At 41.9% G+C, this 19,902-nt stretch overlaps 2 protein-coding genes across 2 annotated transcripts; both read right to left on the bottom strand.

The window, feature by feature from the left end:
• Positions 1–164: 164 nt before the first annotated feature.
• Positions 165–1,853, bottom strand: si:ch211-39i2.2 (uncharacterized protein LOC449866 homolog). Its single transcript, XM_041944516.1, has 2 exons — positions 1,600–1,853; positions 165–1,002 (listed from the first exon to the last, which is right to left on the bottom strand). Exons 1-2 carry the CDS (start codon positions 1,775–1,777, stop codon positions 557–559), a joined length of 624 nt encoding a protein of 207 aa, XP_041800450.1. The 5' UTR covers positions 1,778–1,853; the 3' UTR covers positions 165–556.
• Positions 1,854–7,448: 5,595 nt separating this feature from the next.
• sting1 (stimulator of interferon response cGAMP interactor 1) lies at positions 7,449–16,643 on the bottom strand. Its single transcript, XM_041944134.1, has 7 exons — positions 16,524–16,643; positions 14,157–14,383; positions 12,549–12,741; positions 11,027–11,135; positions 10,598–10,842; positions 8,728–8,914; positions 7,449–8,332 (listed from the first exon to the last, which is right to left on the bottom strand). Exons 2-7 carry the CDS (start codon positions 14,381–14,383, stop codon positions 8,073–8,075), a joined length of 1,221 nt encoding a protein of 406 aa, XP_041800068.1. The 5' UTR covers positions 16,524–16,643; the 3' UTR covers positions 7,449–8,072.
• Positions 16,644–19,902: the final 3,259 nt, after the last annotated feature.

Raw genomic sequence — 19,902 nt, 5'->3', positions numbered from 1 at the left:
CATTTACCCTTAGTCATAAACAACTCCAAACTCAAGAAGTTGCAAGTTAAGTATCTGGTCCCATAATTCTTGGCCGTGTGCGTCACGATTATGTATGGTGTCTGTGCTGGGACAAACAGCCAATATCCTACAGTTACATAAAAGCAAATGCAAGCACAAGAAAAGTCCTTTAAAAAATTTATTTTACAACTTTATAAATAACAAAAGTACAGCACACTTCAGGAATGAGACCTGCCCATTCCTGGAAGGAAGTTTTTATGTTTACAGTGTACACTTTTAACAATCAACCATTCTGTGCAAAATACTGTGGTCACGCTGGCGTAGGAAAACAGGCAGTTTGACCTCCGGCTCCAAGTTAGACATTCATGTGTGAAAGAGGACAAGCCACTTCCTCAGAGCTAAAATATAACATCTGGAAACTCCAGCATTTTCCAGTGCAGTCCAGGCCAAACCTTGTGCATGTAGTCTGTATATTTAAGATAAAGTTGGAAGTAACATTCACACACACAAAAAGAGGTAAACAGTGAAACAGAGCTTTACATTTTCAACTTCATCCCTAGTTGAAATCACGAATGACAGGGCTGGCAGAGGAGTAGAGCTTCCTCTTCACCAGCCGGTAGTCTGGTCTCAGCTTCAACACTTTGTTGGTATCAAAGAAGTGCATGAGCGGCGGCCAGCCGTCCTTCTTGTCTGCCTTAAAGATCACAGACAGTTCAAATGTCGGGGTGACGCTTGGGTCTGGAAGGATGCTCCCCACAGACTTCAGGCCATCTTTGCGCTCCACGTAGACCTTGATGGAGGCTCCCCGGAGCCCACAGGGCTCATCAGCGGAGGACCGTACCACGTCTTGGCCCACCCTGGCGGTCATCTGGCGAGGCAGCAGCAGCACCTGGCAGTGGAGGGCGGAAGCTTTCGCCTCCGTCAGACAGCGCTCCATCTGCCGGGTCACGTCCTGCTGAAGGAGCCGCTCCTCATGCTCCAAACCAGCTTCCCAGTTGGCAACTGCAGAAAGAGACCAGGAGTGCTGTTAGAATAAGTCGATTTAATAAGTCAGAGCCTACATCGCAGTAAGTGAATATCGATGCTGATGTTTAATTTGCTTTTTGACAGCCACTGGCACCCAACTGCAATTCCAGAGTATCATCATTTAAGTGAGAGCTTGACCCTTGCTCTGTCTGTCTCTTTCATCATGTGAGGAATGTCTTGCAATGCTGCGCTAAACTACCAGAGTCATCAGAGCAGAGGCTTTGTATCAGCAGCTGAGAGGAGAAGCAGTGAGAACACCTCAGCCCGTCATCAGCTGATCTCAGACCTGGATCAGTTACATCAGAAACGTCCTCATCAGGGAGACCAGCTGTTCTGTATGTGTTCTTCCGCCTGGTGAGAACTGGCTACAGTATATTCTGTATGCAGGTGTGCTGTAAATGTAGGTCTAGTTCCTATGTTACGATTGTGGTTACTTTAACGTTAGCGCATTAATATCAAAGACGGCCAATGAGCGCTGAGCGCGTACATTGAAAGTTTAAACGAACAACTTTCTGCCGTTTCTTCTTCTCTATCACTTACAAAAACTGCATTCAACTTTTTAAAACAACTTACCAGGCGAGTTGTTTTCTCTCTCATCGCAGCTTTCGACGCTCCCCCGGCGGCCTGAAGTAGCCTTCGGGCCCGGGGATGTGAGCTGGGAGAAATACCTCCCGATCATCTCCACCACACTTTCTTCCTCCGGCAAGACGGGCACTCCGTGTCCAAAGAGCAGAGCCGTGGTATACACCATCCTGATTCCTGTTTGTCGAGCTCCGGTGTCTCCTCCGCACGGTCGGTCTGTGTTCTCTCCATGTATCGACTTAGGTGATCGCGGCGGCTGCGAGAGGGGAGCGCGGAGCTTTTATACCGGCAGGTTGCATCAGCTGAGCTCGCGCTCTGTGGGCGGGGCCGACCCGCCGCGTCCAGAAAGTTCCTCACGCAATATGCCCGGACATTGCGCTGAGGTAGGAGGGCACAGCTCACACCTGACACCGCTAGCTCATGTAAAAGAGGAGTAATATAACACAAATCTAACAACTTTTAAACGTGTACTTTTACTTTTATTGTGTCTTTATTTTCCGTTATTTCACAGACTTTAGCCACCTAGCTTAATTGACGACTAGCAAACGTCGCGAGGAGCATCAAAACGTATTCTTCTACGTAGCATTTACAATAACTGTATTTGGTAGTAAGTAACTAAGAACAGCATTTACTCAAAGTACTAAAGTACATTTTAGAGCAGATTTTTACTTCACTACATTCATCCTAAGGTAGTTAGTTGCTTTAAAGACAGAAAACATCCAACACATACAATTAGCAGATAAAACACAGTAAATTGAACTACCCAGCAGTATATTAAATAGGCTAACAGTATATTTCACCAGTCTGTGATGTGCTAATATTCTCCTGTTGGTTTCCAAGAGGTTTCATTGAGAGAACTGTTTCATTTGGCAGAGATTTTAGGAAATAGATAACTTGTTTTTTTTAGTTGATTCACTTTCCAGTGATCAGGTGGCATAATCCAGAGAGTTAGTGAGGGCACAATGTGAAAATGCTAAATACAGGCAAGCGTTTAGTTCAACATAAATGGAAAGTCCTAACCCTAACAAATGAATAATGAATTGTAATTTGCTGGGGTTAAACTACAGTGTTTCTATCAAGATTAATGAGCCAATAATATAAAACTCAAAGGGGCAATATTTCTGCATACTTTTACTTCTGATACTTTAAATTCCTTGTACTGATACTTCCTTTGTATTCTTACTTTCATATGATTTCAGACGATAAGGCCAATACATTTTCCACCACTGTTGATCACTGATGCAAAGAGGTTCAGTAAAAACTACTGATGATTCGATTGGCCATACAGCTGCAATTGAAAGCTACCAGCCCTTAACAAATATATAGGTCATACATGATGTGGTCTATTTAAAATTAAGTATACGCAGTGCTCATCTTCAGTGTCATAAGAGAATATCCACAGCAACCTTTCTGCGAGGAAACCTTCTTATACTACAAACTATAGGCTACTGATATGGCTAACAGATAAACATGACAACGTACCAGTACTGCTTACTGTTTATATATGCTTTATAAAAACATGTTTAAGGGGAAACCCAAAAACAAAACTTAACGCATATTGTTATTAACTTGAGTGCAACAGTGAGTTAATGGATTCAGAAAGGGAGAAAGGGACATATGGGCACACAAATCGAATAAAAAGTGAGTTAAAATAGAAGAAACAATAAATTTAAAAGCAATCACTATGTTGAGCGAATCATAAGCAAATCGACATACTATTATGTGCATACACAGACAGTGTCCTACAGTAAGTGTTGAATTCCTCGAGGTGATTGTTTTGAGTTCTCCTGAGAGGGTGTAGTCCAGTCTATGGCCATTCATGGAAAAAAAAAGTCTCAGGTCCAGACAGCAGGAGCCTCACCTGGTGTCTTTCACAAAAGCCTGATGGCAGTAGGAGGGAGGGGTCCTCTTCACAAAGCCCCAACTTTGCAGGGATGTAGCAATTATGTTTCTACCAGTGCTGAACATTTCTTAACATTTCTGAGCGATAAAAGTGCTAACTTCACTTATCAGGTCAGTTCATGGATAATCCCACTAAAATAGTCCCGCTGCCTCTTCAGAAGTGTTTCTGGGGTGAAGGAAAAATCCAGGATGAAGAAATATTGAAGCTGCAGACAGTCTTCACAGTTCACCTCTAATCTGCCACAAATGTTCAGTCACTGAAAGCGCGTACACAGAAACACACTTTGAAAGAACAGCGGAGTGAACAAAAATTAATGTGTTTTTATACACAGTAACAATGTTGGCATTTTATAAAACATATCAGACTTTGATCAGTTAATATAACCTTGACATTTTTCCATGGATCTAAATAGTGCGATGGAATCTTACATCATTCACATTGAAACTGTTAGATGTATACATACATTAGTCTTTGTAAAGCACATTAGATTCCTGTGAGGCTTTTTGTAAGTGTGTGTGTGAGCACATCAGGTCTAGACATGGTGGCATGAGCCCCATCTTACTCACAGGTGAGTAACATGGTCTGACACACGCTGTTCAGACACATGCACACCTGGAGGAGCATAAACACGACTTTCCTTCTCCGGCTGTTGCTTAAGATTTATGCGACTCCCACCACCATTAGATCCACAGTTGGTTAACAAACATGAATAAGAAATACTGTAGTTCTTCACTGTATTAGGAGTATCAGGATCAAGGACTGTAAATGCTAAGGTAGTTCTAGCTGCCTTTCATTAACTCCCAATCAGTTTTAAAACTGATATGAGGATTTTATTGTTAACTCCTTAACGCCGATTGTCGCAAATTCGCATCTTACCGCTTTAATCCACATTGCAGCCAAAATCGCGCATGCATTCCTCTAATGCCTCTAATATTTTAATATAATTCTAAATAAATTCAGGTGCCAAGGGGTTAACTTTAAGGAGATTTGTAGTCCTGACCCTTGTGACATCATTAAACTTCTGACACTAAATGTGCCCTTTACTCTTCGTTTTTCAGATTTTTGTTTTATCCTGTCTTACAGTAAAGAGTGTGTCATACAAATACAATGGACTATAGAAGTTTAATTCAGAAAATCTTGTTTCAGGGACTGATCAGGGACACCTGAGAACATTTTTTGGTGTTGTTTAATACATAGAAACATAACTGCCAGTATTGTGTCCCTTACAGTTCTTCTTACTGGGCTGCTGACCTGCGAGCAAACGCTGAGGAGGAGGGTTAATCTTTTGCAGGTTAACCTCTCTCATCTGACGCACATTCTTGGGAAATCTCCCTGCTGTGACATCACAGCTGCTGGCCAATCACATTCAGATTAGATGCTATTGTCACAAAGACTTACCACCAAGGAGGAAGTGTCTCTCAGTGGAACTGCAGGGGAACTACAGTGTGTGGTGAGAGTATATACACACTGCTGAAACAATATAGCCTTTCTTTCTCTGTGTGTTTGTAAGACAGTGTCTGAAACACAATTCATGTGTCATTTACCTTTAACCATGTCATGAATCCGTCCTCTATCAGTGCCAAATGAAAGTCTACGTTGATGCATAAAAAGAGCCTTTTCAACAATCATTACATTCTCTGAGTGATGGTGGTCGCCAGTTCATGACTAACCAAGGGAACAATGAGTCACACTGAAAGTCCAGTACGGACATGCATCCATCCTCAAGACTGCAAGCTGATTCTATAGACTTTCGTGTTTTTGACGTAGGCTTCTTAAGATCCAATTGCTAATCAGAAATCTTTTTAATAAACCCTTAACTGTTCTTGGGTGTGTTTCACTCACTAATCCCAAAAACTGCAACAGATTCATCTCTAGTTCAGATGAGCTCAGGTCATTGATATTCAGTGTCTTACGTCTACCTCAGCAAACAGCCAGCGTCACATTGCTGTCAGTGTTATCTGTCAACATCTGTGTGTCAGCTGATGTCAGCTGCTGAGGATGTAGTGTTTTTGGTGGAGAACAGGTCAGACCTGTTTTTGTGGTAGTCATCCATCACTGTGACAATGACTAAAACTGTGTGCAGCCAGAGAGTCACTGTTGTTTTGTTTTGTTTTGTTTTTTAAATTCCTCCAAAAAGCAAGGAATGTGGTCCAAACACACAAATTCATATTCGTACCCTGATGAAATATGATGTCAGGATATTGACATGCAAAATACTGTGCTGTGTTTAAACAATAGTCCACTATTTGTTGGAAGCTTTTTCTCTTAAGGGATCAGTTGATTATAAAATAAAGAGAAAGAAGTATTTTGTTGTACTGATTACAAGCCCAAAATGATGTCTTCAAATGAGGTTTTCTGGCAAATAGTCTGAGACAAAGCTCAATTAGCAATGATGCGAAATGCAAAGACAGAAAATATCACTTTTCATGCTGGAGAGACAGTGATGGTTTGTTTTTTCCACACCTGACAAATTACTCACTATATGTCCAAATGATATGTTTTATAGACTACCTGATTAATTGATAAATAATCTTGACATGTACTTGGTGTGACTTTATTATAGGCTAATTTTATACCTACGTAAGCAGGGGTGCCCAAACTTTTCCCCTTGAGGGCTGAAACTGAAACTGAAACAGTGAGCCCCAGGCCAGAAGCAAACACCTGTTCTCTTGTTTTGTGAAGAAGCCAAACTGTACTAAAATCCCAACTTCCCTCAACTGACTGACTGAAGCCTCACTCTGCACATTGTAACAATAATTAAACAATAATTAATTAGGGATACTACATATTTAAAGAGCATTTTTACCTCCCCAAACATACTCTAATTCTATCAAATTGATTTTTTAGATTTTTTCATTAGAAACATCTGGTGGGCCAAATCCAGCCACACTGTGGGCAAACCTCATCTAGAGGAAAAGTCACCAAAGCATTTGGATTCTTGTCACTGAAAAAAAAGTAAAAGGGGTGAAGGAAGTCATTAGCTTTCCTCTGGGCATCACGGATGTGCAACTTATGGTGGTGCAGGGGAAAAGTCAGGGCATCACCAAAGACAGTAAGATCAGGAAAAATTTGCTTTCAATAAGTCCCATAATTGTTGAGATATTTCAGTCTGGACAAAAGTGTGGGGGCAAACCATCCCGAGACACACACCCACACTACATACACTGTGTAGTGTTGAGTATCTATTCATGAATCGATCCAAATGAAATTGCGTCGTCCTCTACGTAGGTTTTCCTAAGTGATTGACTTTAAATGAAGGCAGCTTCACAGCTGCGTAGCTGTGTCTGAGAGCAAAAGCATGTTTTGTTTACTTGATTTGTCCAGATTGTACTATCGGGTGTTAAACTGCTGACCTGGACTGCTAGAGTGCATTAAGTCCATATGTGGACTGGAGCAAGGCAAGTGAACTTTTAACCTGTTGAAATCCCTTATAGTCCAGCACCCTTTTTGATGTGAAATGATAATTGAGAATAGTATGGCACCACTAGCTTAGAGAGCGTCATGTTGACCTGTCAAGCCTACATCATGTGCAGTACATCTGAGGTTACAGCATCTCCACTGCTTGACTTTTTATTAATTTATATTTTTATTGTATAGCAGTCAATTATCAAAAACTTGCCGTTGTGTGGCTTGCTTCAGATCCCTCTATGCTTCCTCTCGCCTCTGCCTCCTCTCAAGCAGAATGAGAGGCTGTAAACATATCTGATGCAACCTCGCCGAGCCGTTTCAGCTGCAGCTCTGCGGGTCATGAGGTGTGTGTATGTGTGTGTGTGTGCATGTGAGACGCAGATAAAAAGGCGTGGTGTCAGGTGTCCTGTGACTGCTTCTGTTGTTTATACAGTCATAAAACACACTCTTGTTCGCCTGAGCTCTGTTTTCTCCTGCTCTCCCAGCGACCTCAGTTCAACCATAATGAATGCCCGTTTGCAGTGTTGGCAAATTTTGCGTGAATTGAAACATTTATTGAGATAAAACCTTTCCATTTAATGACTTTTCTGTCCTTAAGCATTTGAAAAAATATGAGGTTTAATTAAAAAGGAAATAGCTGAATGCAGTCACATGAGGCTGAGACTATTGACTGAACCGACTGGTGGCAACAACGGGGCTAAAACTCCAGACTAATTTAACTCTTCTACTTATTAACTTGATGTTGGCAGAAGATCATGTCCTGTTCTCTAAACAACACCTTCAAGTTGCAACACTTCCTCAGCACTAAAGCAAGCTGTCTGTACAAGCTGCCCCGGGTGTTTCCACTGCACACACACTGTTTGAATGTCAGTGCTGTGGATTGCATCAGTTTACACTCAGCGATGTCTAAAGATAAGTGCGGACATATTCATTTTTGTTTTGATGGTTTTCACATTTGCACATGATGTTAATCACAATGACAGAGTTTGGTATCTCAGTGTGCCAGTGTCTCTGGTAACTCACTCGCCAAACCATTTGAAGAAGAGGCCAAACAAAACACAGCTCTTCTTCTAAGCATGTTTGCATTTAAGGTTAAGGTGGTGTCATTTTTAATTGCTAATCCGACAGGTTAGACGTGGTGTGTTTGTGTTGTTCATTGATAATTGTCGGTGTTCTCAACAGGTCCCTTCAGAGGCTGAGGTTTGTCCAGGCTTAACATGAGCGTGGGCTCCCTGCTCATTGGTTCAGAGTGGTTTATGGGGTTGGCCCTCGGCGGGGCAGTTGGAGTACACTCAAACGGGTGCCCCATCTCTTGGTGAGGAGGTGGGGTGAGGCAGAACTCCTCTTTCTCCTGCTGCTGCAGGTGTCTGAGGATGGCCTTGGACAGGAAGTGTGGATCTTCCTGAAGCTCATCTAGAAGAAGAGGAATCGATGGTCTGTGGTTTGTTTGATCACACTGGCTCTTAAAACAATATAATGTAGCTTTGTGCGACACAACTGGGTTTCTTACGCCAATACAAAGATGAAAAGTTCACGAGGGCAGAGATAACTAAAGTTCCCAACACTGATACTCTGACTGTTATCCTTCATTCCCCTTACACGCTGTGCTTCATAAGGCTGCAGAGTATCAACAAATCCTTTTTGTTAAAAAAACATAAATTGCAAAAGAATCCATAAATACACAAATCCTGATTGTCAATCCTCGTGGGGAAGCGGATAAGCTAAAAGCTGAAATCCTCCTAAAAGCAGTCTGTCTCATGCTGCGAGATGTGCATAAAGTTAACTGTCACACTCTTCTGTCTTCCTACCGTTGAGCAGGATGAGTTTGTATCGGTTGCGGCACTCCAGCGAGTGCTCCAGGATGTCCTGCAGGGTCCTGTAGAAGAGCAGAACCTGCTGCCTGCGCTCAGGCTCCCCAAAACCCGCGCCGCTCTCCTGGGACATGTTGTAAAGTGTGAGCAGAGGTGTGGCGTACTCCACCGTGCACTCATGGCCCTGGTTACACACACATGCACATGCACATTAACAGAACAGGCCCAGAGATGGATACATTACACCCACACATAATCCTTTAAAAGCTTGTGGAAGTCCGGCTCCAAAAAGGTTTGATTGCCATGTTTTGCAGGTAGATGGTGCTGTTACTGTGTTTTACTAAATGGGTTCCCCACTGGTGAGTTCTCAGGTTTAACCAGGAGGTACTTAACCATACTGTACTTACTCTATATGGCTAAACTCTAAACAGCAGCCATTGTGTCCACAAGTGGCAGTTATGTCAAAATGATACATTTACTGTAACAGTGGCACAAGCAGAGAAGTCAGCAAATGACACAGCAACGTCTATCACAGCTGACTGCCATTAGTTACAGAATCTCACTTTCAAGTATCACGAGTACCAGAGGGCTCATCATGAAGTAGCCCCTGTATATAATTATAGAAATACCACTGGGCTATTTTCACTGATGCATTCAAATGTATACAACATTTAAATTTATAGCTGGTCATATTCTTTGATGGACATAAAATTAATGAAATTATAATTATATAAATTATAACAGCTCCTCCAATGACATTGTTTTTCTCTGGTTTATGTCTTTAGGTTGTCTGTCAAAACATGACATTTGAAGATGTCAGCTCCAGAAAACTGTGATGGACAGTCATCACTATTTTCTGACATTTTATAGACTATGCAATTGAATGAATTATGGCTGTGGGATTAATCTACAATCAAAACAACCATTAGATTCAGTAATACACTAAATTATAAGTAATATGTAAGATCTTAAGCTGTAAAGGAAACATAGCGGTCAGTTAAATGCAGTGGAGCAAAAAGTACATTTCCTTCTGAAAAGTGGTGGAGTAAGTTGTATTTAAGTACAGTGCTGGAGTCAAACTATCATTATCACCTTATTCCGTGGTTTCTTTGTAATGACTGCAGCTGTGAAATACAGCCTTAACAACATGCTGGTATTCACTTTGATATAACTGGTGGCTATTTCTGGTCTCACATGCATCTGAGCCTGCTTTCATGCAGCCCAAACTTCCTTTCCCTCCACTAAACTACAGAGGTGGTTTTGACTACAATCGTTGTCAGATTTGCGACATCAAACATATTGAATATAGAGCACACTGATGTGCTATCTTGAAATATTCAAAAAATACATACAGAAACAGCCCCTTGAGTCAGTCACTTCACTGCGACTCTCTCCCTGTCGCATTTTAGCTGCGCAGTCTTTACAAATCTGATCAAAGGAGAAAATTTCAGCACACTACGTCTTTCAACTCACACTGGCAATAAGAAGAGCGACACCGAGTTGAATTACAGCACAAGTATCTCAGTGGCATTCAAACTGCAGGTTCCCTGATTACCTTATTTCATGTAGACTGAATCATTTCTGAATATAACCTGCTCCTGATTATCTGCGTAACATGTGATGGGTAGCTTCAAGTTTGAGATCTGTGACTTCAAATAACAAAGGTATACAGGTCTGAGATAGACTGGAGGCCTGTCTATGGTGCATCCTTACCTTTTGCCCAATGCATGCTGGGATTTTTTAACTTTAAAAAGTACAGAGAGTGGATGGATGGGATCAAGCTATTATTTCAGCATGTGTGGAAGCACTTCAGTGTATTCTGGTGGTAATCTAAATCTCCACACTCTTATTGTACATCCTCGCCTACCTTCCCATGCTCATCCAGTACTATGTAGACGCTGTGCTTATAGACCCGTCCCCGGACTCCTGCCCTGTCTATCTCGTTGTTGGGGAGGTTGTCATAGAAACGGATGTTGCTGTCCTCGTTCTCCAGTTTGTGAGAAATGTTGGCGTTGATCGGTATGAGGATGAGGAGCCTCCTGGAGCCGCGACTCCAGAAGGGGCTGCAGGACTGATGGGTGGCACAAAACGCTGTGATGGAGTCCTCCAAACCTGAATGGACACGAACACCCGCACATCCAGTCAGATCTCTTTGTGCCTTCAATTCAATATAATGCGTCACCGAAGCCCACAAACTGGTGTTCAAATGATCTGTGTGTAATCTGAAGTAAAAGGAGGACAAACCAAACTGACATGGTGTGTGTGTGTGAGATAGAGAGAGTTGGATGTTACTCACGCGGCAGCACCAGTCGGAGGTAGCCCAGGTAGAAGGACCAGGCCAGGCCGTGGGCCACGTTCATCTTCCTCCCCTCGCAGATGTCGGACACCTCCACCTCTGCTGGACCCTGCACACCAACCACAGAAACAGCCGGAAGGATGTCAGAACACCTCACCTCTGCTCTGACCCGCCGGACACCTCTTGGAAGGTGTCAGGCAAAGGAAAAGGGGATCCCTGCACCCAAGCTGCCCTTTCCTATGTAGGACAAATATTTTTTTATATATAATCCAGTGCAAAAGTAGGAGACAGAGACAGCTACACCCAAGCTTGAGCTGGATTTGAATCCATAATACTGCCAGTTTCTATAGGAGACTGAGGGGGCAGAGCTTTGTTCAGAACTCTACAATTCAGTGTGAGTGCTGTGGTCATTGTTACTGATGAAGACATATTTTGAGCCTATTTTTACTCCAGAAATGTTATACCAAGTACTTTCAACTGATGCTTCAGGAAGTGTTCTTACATAGGAGCTGTTCTGTCTCAAGTGCGGTGCTCTTATGCTAAAATAGAGCGATTTTACACTTCTACCATGATGCTCTGAGCTGTAACAATATAGTAAGCTCTCAGATGATGACCGTTCTGATCAAATTGATTATGTAGACCAGTCTTTGCCAACCTTAGGACCCTGACCCAAAGTGGGTCCACTTTTACTGACCAATTGGCAGAGTAAAATGCATAACAATGAAAAAATATGTGCATTAATTTTAGAGTGTGGCTGCCTTGTGACTGACAAAGCATTGCTCTTACATTTACATTACTTGTCAAGTAATAAAGTTTTTTTATTTAAGTGAGCGTGGTGATTTTTAGTAATAATATCCACTCTGTTGTATACATTTTAAATTCATGCTTTGTTGTGCTCTTATACATTTAGATGTTCGGGCAATTCATGATGTGTGTTTATAAGTTTGGGCAGACACCAAATTTCTCTTTTAAGAATAAGTTTTTATATCCATCAGGAGTGTGAAGAGAAAGCGAGATTCCCTCCTCGGTTTGTCCAGTTGTCCAGGACACGAAGTGCATCTAACGTTCGCTTGTAAAGGTGTTGATTTAAAGTATGGACTTCTCTTTTAGTCCAGTTGAGTAGATCTGCAGCGTACTTAAAGTTTACTGGTTGTACTCTCTGATAACAAATGAAAGTTATTGTAGACTTGTCTATGGTGATACAAATTGGATTGCTGGTACAGATCGGGCAGCTACAAGCATGTATCTCAGACATTAGCCTGTGTTAACCTGCTTTTGAGGGCCGTGCAGAGTATTCAGTGCATGTACGAGAAATCTTTAGCACCAGATCTTTAAATTGAATGCTAAACATCGTGATGAGGTAACTGTTGCCGGTGGTTGACATATTCAGACACTGCTGCGTTATAAAAAGTGACGCGTTCACTTACTGGTGTATGTAGTGAAGACATTTGAACAGTGATGAGAGGGCTTAGCTGAGAAAGAACAAAGACAGGAATGTTTGTGTGCCTGGTGGGGACCTCACCAGGACTCCCAGGCTTTTGAACAGCGCGTAAAGCACCGAGGCCAGGGAGAGGAGTTTCCAGCACTGGCCTTTGTGTGGCAGAGGCTGTCCGGCCAGGTAGAGCAGGAGACCTGCCAGCCCTGCAGCCAGCAGGGTCTTTCCCCCCAAACCACAGGCCGGCAGCACGCGGCTCAGCAGCCCTCTGCCTCGATACCTGGAAGAAACAGAAGGAAGGACGGCACTGTTGTCCCTGTTACCATGTCTGTACTGTGTCACTGTACTGGTGGATGCTCAGATTGGCATTTTGACATCAATCAAACTGAACTGCAAATATGAAACTGTCAAAAAGAAGACACAGGTTTATACTTAGGTGCAACGAAAGAGAAGATTAGCACACTCAGAACTCATAGAACCACACCTAAAGAAGGCAAGCGGTGGCACGTTATGTGAAACAGAAAGCAGCTGGATTTATGGGCACGTGGCCTAAATTTCAAATAGAAAGGTAAGCATTGACTTCACTGCTTTCAGTTCTGTTTAGTCCTGACGTAAACATCTGGCTCCCTGCCTGCTAAACGCTAGAGCGAGTAGCTGCTGGACAGGTAGCGCTCAGTGGGTCTATGAAAGTTTTTGCCCACTGAGAGAGCAGCTAGAGTGAAGTAACACAGTAAATGTGCAGGCTGTAAAACCAAAACAGTGAGCTGAAAGATCCTAAAATGCTCCATAGAGGAACTGCACAGTCACATTAGAACTGAGTGACACTTTATATTACATATAGTCATTTGATCCATTGTCAAGAACTTGATTACGGCAGTTTTAGGAACTTAAGGAAAGGCACACTAAAAAAAAATCTAAATATGAAAAGCACAGTCTCCTCATACTCCAACTGATCCTAACACACACACCAGACCGTTCTCATTCCCAGGTCATCAGTACTGATGTTTTGCAACATTAGATACATCAGCTAGGTGACGCAGTTAAAAGGCCCAAAAGGTCGACGTATGGAGGAGGTGGATGGTGCTAGGGATGGAATGACGGGTCAAACACAGGACTTTCATCCAGGAGACCAGGATTCATGCTTGATTTAGCTAGAAACTATGCCATAATGGCATCACAGGGTTAGGGTTAAGGTTAGGGTGTCCTCAATGAGTGAAACTAAATGCAATGCCTTAAAAAGGATAGCTGCACAAACCTCTGTGTGGATGAAAACAGAGTAAAGTGTGGTACATGGGATTTCTTTAACCTGCCTCTTAGCTGTAGGAGTGTTGGTACTGTGGGTGAACTCAACAGATGACGTGGGTTTTCACCTGTAATGTCCCCCTTGAGCCGTGTCCACCACATAAGATCTAGGAGTGAAACTGGTTTCCCATTGTCCAGTTTCATGAGAACATTGTGTCCTGCAGCTCTTGTGGGTCGGACCGGAGGCTTATTTGTTTAGCAAACTTGTCGTACCGCTGCACTTGCTGGATAACTTGTACCATCGTCAAGTCTGCAGTGAGAAGGCACTTCTGAGACAACTTCATATCTCTCGCTTCTGCTTCCTCCCTGGGTAGCTGCGTCTTTTGAGAAAAGTACTTCATCTGTATTAGACAACCTGGGAATGAGAACGCACAAACACAGCTTTTCTCTCACCTTGTGTTGGAATGGTACAGCATCTCCTCTGCTAGCAGACAGAGCCCGTGCAGCAGAGGGCCAAGGGTCAGGATGAGTATCACCATGGCAACCCAGCCAAATAACCCTTCAGGAGACAGGAACGCGATGCATCCTATTGTTGTGGCAGCCGCCGCCGCAGCACACCCCTTAGGCAAGGCCCCACGAGGCTGAGGGATGAGGGCTTCTTGGTCTTGGAGGCACTGCATCTGTCAGGGAACAGTCACCCAGCGTCAGGAAGCGCTTTTTAAAAAAACATGAGCCAATCTCTCAATGCGAGGGGCCAGAAAACTGCTCAGAGCAATTTCAATGAAGTCCGAACCTGATCCTCATTCCGAGTCAGCCCAGTATTTAAGCCACTCTCCCACACTCGCTCAGTGCCAGGTTGTTCTATGCCTTCATGATAGACTCTCCAGCATTGATTATTCGACGGATCTCTCATTGCCGAACCTGTCTGTCTTTGACCATGTCTGCTTTCCTGCTCCCTGGTAAATACCCCAGCCTTCTGTCTTTTTTGCCCTATACTCTGACGTTTCTGTTGTTCTGGTGAGACTGCATTTGGGTCTTAAACCAACCTGTTTCATATGGCTGTGTTTGATGTTTCCTGTAAACTTCATTTTGGACCTTCAAGGTTCTCACCTGACAACAGCCGAGCATTGCATAAAACACCATTTAGCTTTTACAACCTCAGCAGACATCAGAAAACAACAGATAACAACAAGCAGCAGGCCTGTCAGAGCTTTGTATCTGGTGACAAAATAAGCAAACCAAGTGTGGGATTAGAATTTTTGTTTCTTCGTGTTTCTACTGTACACTATTAGATAAGACAGTTTAAGATTGTTCCCAAGATATGGATTAGGTTGCAACAATCATCCAATGGATTCGATTATTGTATACAAATCCTACTGCACAAATTTTAACTAATAACAACATTTCAAAACCCTTTAGTCTACAGCGACCAACTAGACAGGGTTGTCCTCTGTCACCACTACTTTTCACGTTTCACAGTAATAGAACCTTTGGCCATAGCGGTGAGAGTACATACAGGAATATTGGGTATCAGAATTAGAGGAAGAGACCATCTCATGTCTTTATTCGCAGATGATATCATTTTTTTCCTGACAGATTTAAGAAACAGTATTTCTAATCTAATAAGATTAATCACTAAAAAAAACACTATCTATACTATAAACATACAATCTTAGTGTGGCACACTGCACACAAACATGTAGGGGACCCTCCAGCACTTTCCCAGCTCACCCCTATTTGGGGTAATGAACAATTCACACCGGGTAAAAAAGATGGAGGGTTTAGAATATGGAATGTGAAGGGCATCCAGAAAGTTAAAGATTTGTACACGGATGGAGTCTTGCTTACCTTTGATCAACTATGTGAAAAATATCAAATTCCCTCAAAACATTTCTTTAAAGATTTACAACTAAAAAGTTACATGTCATCCAGGTCCAGACAGATTTTGCATCCCCCGGCATTATCAAAAATAGAAGAAGTTTCCCATTTGGAAGGGAAAGGTTTACTCTCTAAATATTATAATTTACTTATAGGGACAAACTCAGTGCCTGGAGAGGCGACATACAAGAAGATGAAGATGAAACAGAATGGAATGAGGCTTGTTCAAAGGCACAAAAGCAAACTATAAATACACAGTTTAGGCTACTTCAGTACAAGTGGCTGATGAGGATGTATCTAACCCCTGCAAAACTACATCATATGTCTGATAAAATTCCAGATATATGTACTGAATGACTAAATGAAAAAGGAACTCTTCTTCACTGTCTATGGGAATGCCCAAAGATTCAGAAATTCTGGAAAGATGTTACCAAATGTTTGTCAGAGGTGTTTAACATCAACATTTCACACAAACGAAGAAACAAAACAAATTGCTGGACTTTGGTCTTTTACAAGCCAGGAGAGTTAATGCATTACAGTGGAGTATGGATGCTCCCTCTATGAAACAATTTTCATATAAAGAAACTTTCAGAATGTATAGGTCTAGAGAGACTAACATGCATTGTCAAACACACACAAAGGCCATTGTGTGTGTGTGTATGTTTGAATGTTCAGTTGTTGATCTGTGACCTATGTTAATATGGTCCGATTGTTAATTTAATTTGTTTTTTAATGTAATAACAAATAAATGCCAATAAAAATATTGAAAAAAAAAAACCATAAGTTTAAGATGAAGAAAGGTCTTTTTCCTTTTCCACAAACACACAACCTGATCTGTCACTGATGACACTGTATCTCATTCCTGTGGGACAGGAGAAGCAGCAGGTAACTGCTGCTCATTTTAGGAGTAGACAAGACGAAGAAATGTAAGTAAGGACTCACCTCGGCGTGTTCGCTGTGATCCAAATGAGAGAGATTTTCCTTTGTCTTGTGCTCTCCTTCCTCTCTTCTCTCTCCACCCTTTTCATCACATCCAGCACTTTCAGTTTCGATTTCAGTTAAATTTGCCCTCTGTCGGTTTTCCAGTTACCCCACGACAGAGAGGTAAGGAGAGGGCAACAAACAAAGAGAGAGAATGGGAGAGGGCGGGGATGAGGAGACAAGGCTTATGAAAGAGGAAGTTCTCCTTATAAGACTGAATATTTCTGTAATGACGAAAGATTTCTACTGACTTTCTACTGTATGTCAAGTTGGCTTCCAGTCAAACTGTGCTGTGGAAAGTTTCCGGCCTCTTTGTTGAGTCATTTGGATATCAAAGTGAAAAACTACAACATACAGATGGGTGACAAATGTAAGAAAAGGCACATTAAGCAGACTCCCAATACAAGCCTTCTGCTTGTCACTCTGCTGCCTCTGCTGATGGTGGCGGAGTACGCTGTGTAACACACTGCTTCAAAACCTCCATTTAGTGTTCAGCTGGGCTGAGATCTGGTGACTGTGAAGGCCATAGCACATGATTCAGCATTGTTTCCTTATTCCAGGTTTGTTTTTGTGGTATATATAGCAGCAGGTAGGACACATGAGGAGGACAGGAAGTGTCCCGAGCCTGAATTCAACCAGAGCTGTCGTGAATAAATGCTATGTATGTTTAACATGTGGTTCCCAGCCTTTTCTGTCTGCCGTGGTGTTAAATTATATAAAAGTGTTCATCATGACAATATTTCTTTTCATACAATGGAACTGTTTCTGTTGATGCTGTTCACAAGAACTGTCACTTACTGCAGTGGTGTCCAAGCTGTGGGCCGGGACCTTCTGACCCTGACCCTACAGAGATGATGAAGACCTTACAGGCCCTGGACACATACGATGATTTTCAGTTCATGGAGGAAGCTGATTTGCTAACCCCATAAGCATGGCAGATGGAGCAAGCTTCTCTAATGACAATACATGAATCTGCTGTTTTCAGACTCAGGTCTGCTTTGGATTATCAAGCAGCACTTAATTTTTAACGTTTCTGCTTTACGAATGTGTAGAATAAATGATGTTCACACAGGTCACTGTCCAACAACAAAAGGACAGTCATACTGTCATCCCAGCCAGCTGTCAAGGTCAACCTCAGCAAGGAGGCAAAGGAACCTTTTTAAGAGCAACAGCAGAGCTGAAGCCCAGAACCTCATTCAACAGCTGTGAACTGATGAATAACAAAATAAGCTAAATGTAATATGTCTGTTCTCCTACATCGTGTCTAGTTTTGCTGTTTATAGTTTCCAGTTCGTCTACCTGCACATGCTCTCTGTGAATTAAAACCACCCACACAGAAGTAAGAGTTCTCATTGGTCGGATCAAGAGGGCCCGTTCAGCCCTGCAAATATCCTCCACAGCATCAACCTCACTGCTTCAGTTATGACAGAACAGCGTGTGTCCGATCAGAGGCACATTTAGGAAGCATGATTATTTGAGTGATTGTAAATGTGTTTGGGCACTAAAGTACTTTGTCTATTGAGAGTTTTTGTGTGTAAGGCAATTATATTTGCATAGAATCATTAAATCACAGAGGAAATTCAAAGTACTTGTTTTTATGTACTTCTTAAGAACACACCCTGTGGTCTGGTGGTTGCAGCTTATACCACACATCTGCACCGTCCCTGGTTTTATTCCAGATGCGGACATTAGTTGTGTCTCACTGGTGCAGCAAAAGTGCCCTCATGGATGTTATTATAGGGCAAGAAAATGTGATAAAGTGCCCTCTAGGGTGCCCTTCTAATGGATAAAATGTGGTGCGCAGCCATACAGGTTTCCTGACACTCTAGAAAGGAACACTTTCATCATAAATGCATCCACCACTGCTGCATTTTATACCCCTCTACATATTTCCCAGTGTTTCTTGGCCATGTTTCCTGTCTGTGTCTCTACTGTCACAACTGACTAAAGGCCAAATGTTAAAATACTTTAGATTTTCAAAATAGGAAAATAAAATTAGAATAAAATGAAATAGATAAAATAAAATCAAATAAAAAATACAAATAAACAAATGATAACAGACCAGCCAGTCCTGCTTTACCGTGTGTGATTCAAAATCTTGTTTTAAGACTTTTAAGTCACAACATGAATATCCCTCAAAAAGCTAAAGCTGTAGGATATGGTCCTTTTTCTTAGATAAAGTTGTGCAAAACAAAATTACCACAAACAAACTGACACAGAGGAAACCTTGTTTAAAGCATGGCTTTGTTGAAGCATCATCCGGGTTGCTATTTGTATTGTGGCGTGTGTGTGTGTGTGTGGGTGTGTGTGTGTCCATGCTCACTGGTAAGGGAATAAATGCTCAGTATCCATACCAAAGGTTCATGCATATTTTATTCAAGAGTAAAAAAGTGGATCGTCCCATGGGGCATGCTTACAGTGTTAGTGACTGGGGAGTCAAAACAGAAAGAGAGGAGAAAGAGAGAGAGTGAAAAACAGAGAGAGAGAGAGAGAGAGAGAGAGAGAGAGAGAGAAAGTAAGAACCGTGGCACAATTTCTATGGCACAGGGTCTCCCAGGGGGGTTCACCTCTCCCAAAGAAGCACAACAAGATCAACCAAGGAGCAACGCAACATGAAGAGCAACCAGCAGAGAGAGAGAGCTTAAATATTAAGAATAATGTCCATAATAAATAGAATCATAATAATCATAGAATCATAAATATCATCAAATAACAAGAGGAATCATCAAGAATTATGATCAGAGAGAGTACACTTTTTTCCTTTAAATTGTGACGGCAACACACCGGCTCTTCTGTTAAAATGTGTCTTGCTGCTTTTTGCCTCGAACAGCGCAAATTTTAACCATGCAATCATGCTTTTGGCTGCCTGAATGCCTGTGCCTCTGTATATAGTATGGTCATTCATCAATGCTAGTTTAATATTTGTTTATCGTTATTCATATTTATCATTAAAAACAACTCCTGTACATTGACAAAGAAGAGAGGAGAGAACGTGGACTTGACACTTTGAATAGAAGCGTACTGTCATTCTGTACAGCGCCGAAAGAAACCAGAAACACAGGTTGTGAAAAAGAAAAAAAAAAGAAAGGAAACATGAAAAAAAACAAAATATAACACAAAATGAATACAAAAAATAAATAAAATTAACATTATGTACAAAATAAATTATTCATTATTCCTCAGTTCATTTATATTAGCCAGAAAAACAAAAAGAAAAAAAAATCCTACCATAGTGAAACACAGAGCACAAATATAATCTTCACATTATTATCAAAGAACTTAACTCTGCATGCACTGATGCGTTAATATAAATGCTTTACAAAGACCTTTTCTTCTGACT

The sequence above is a fragment of the Chelmon rostratus genome, chromosome 9 (assembly GCF_017976325.1).
Source record: "Chelmon rostratus isolate fCheRos1 chromosome 9, fCheRos1.pri, whole genome shotgun sequence".
NCBI classification, from domain to species: domain Eukaryota; kingdom Metazoa; phylum Chordata; class Actinopteri; order Chaetodontiformes; family Chaetodontidae; genus Chelmon; species Chelmon rostratus.
The sequence above is the reverse complement of the archived record's forward strand: the minus strand, read 5'-3'. Positions and strand labels throughout refer to the sequence as shown.

What these genes read in the sequence shown, in the direction of transcription:
- si:ch211-39i2.2 (XM_041944516.1), bottom strand. Translation starts at nt 1,777, where the DNA reads ATGGTGTATACCACGGCTCTGCTCTTTGGACACGGAGTGCCCGTCTTG. An exon ending in GAGAGAAAACAACTCGCCTG is followed by an intron (nt 1,003 to 1,599) that starts GTAAGTTGTTTT and finishes CTCTTTCTGCAG; the next exon opens with TTGCCAACTGGGAAGCTGGT.
- sting1 (XM_041944134.1), bottom strand. Translation starts at nt 14,383, where the DNA reads ATGCAGTGCCTCCAAGACCAAGAAGCCCTCATCCCTCAGCCTCGTGGG. An exon ending in CCTCCGACTGGTGCTGCCGC is followed by an intron (nt 10,843 to 11,026) that starts GTGAGTAACATC and finishes GTGTCCATTCAG; the next exon opens with GTTTGGAGGACTCCATCACA. An exon ending in CAAACTCATCCTGCTCAACG is followed by an intron (nt 8,333 to 8,727) that starts GTAGGAAGACAG and finishes CTCTTCTTCTAG; the next exon opens with ATGAGCTTCAGGAAGATCCA.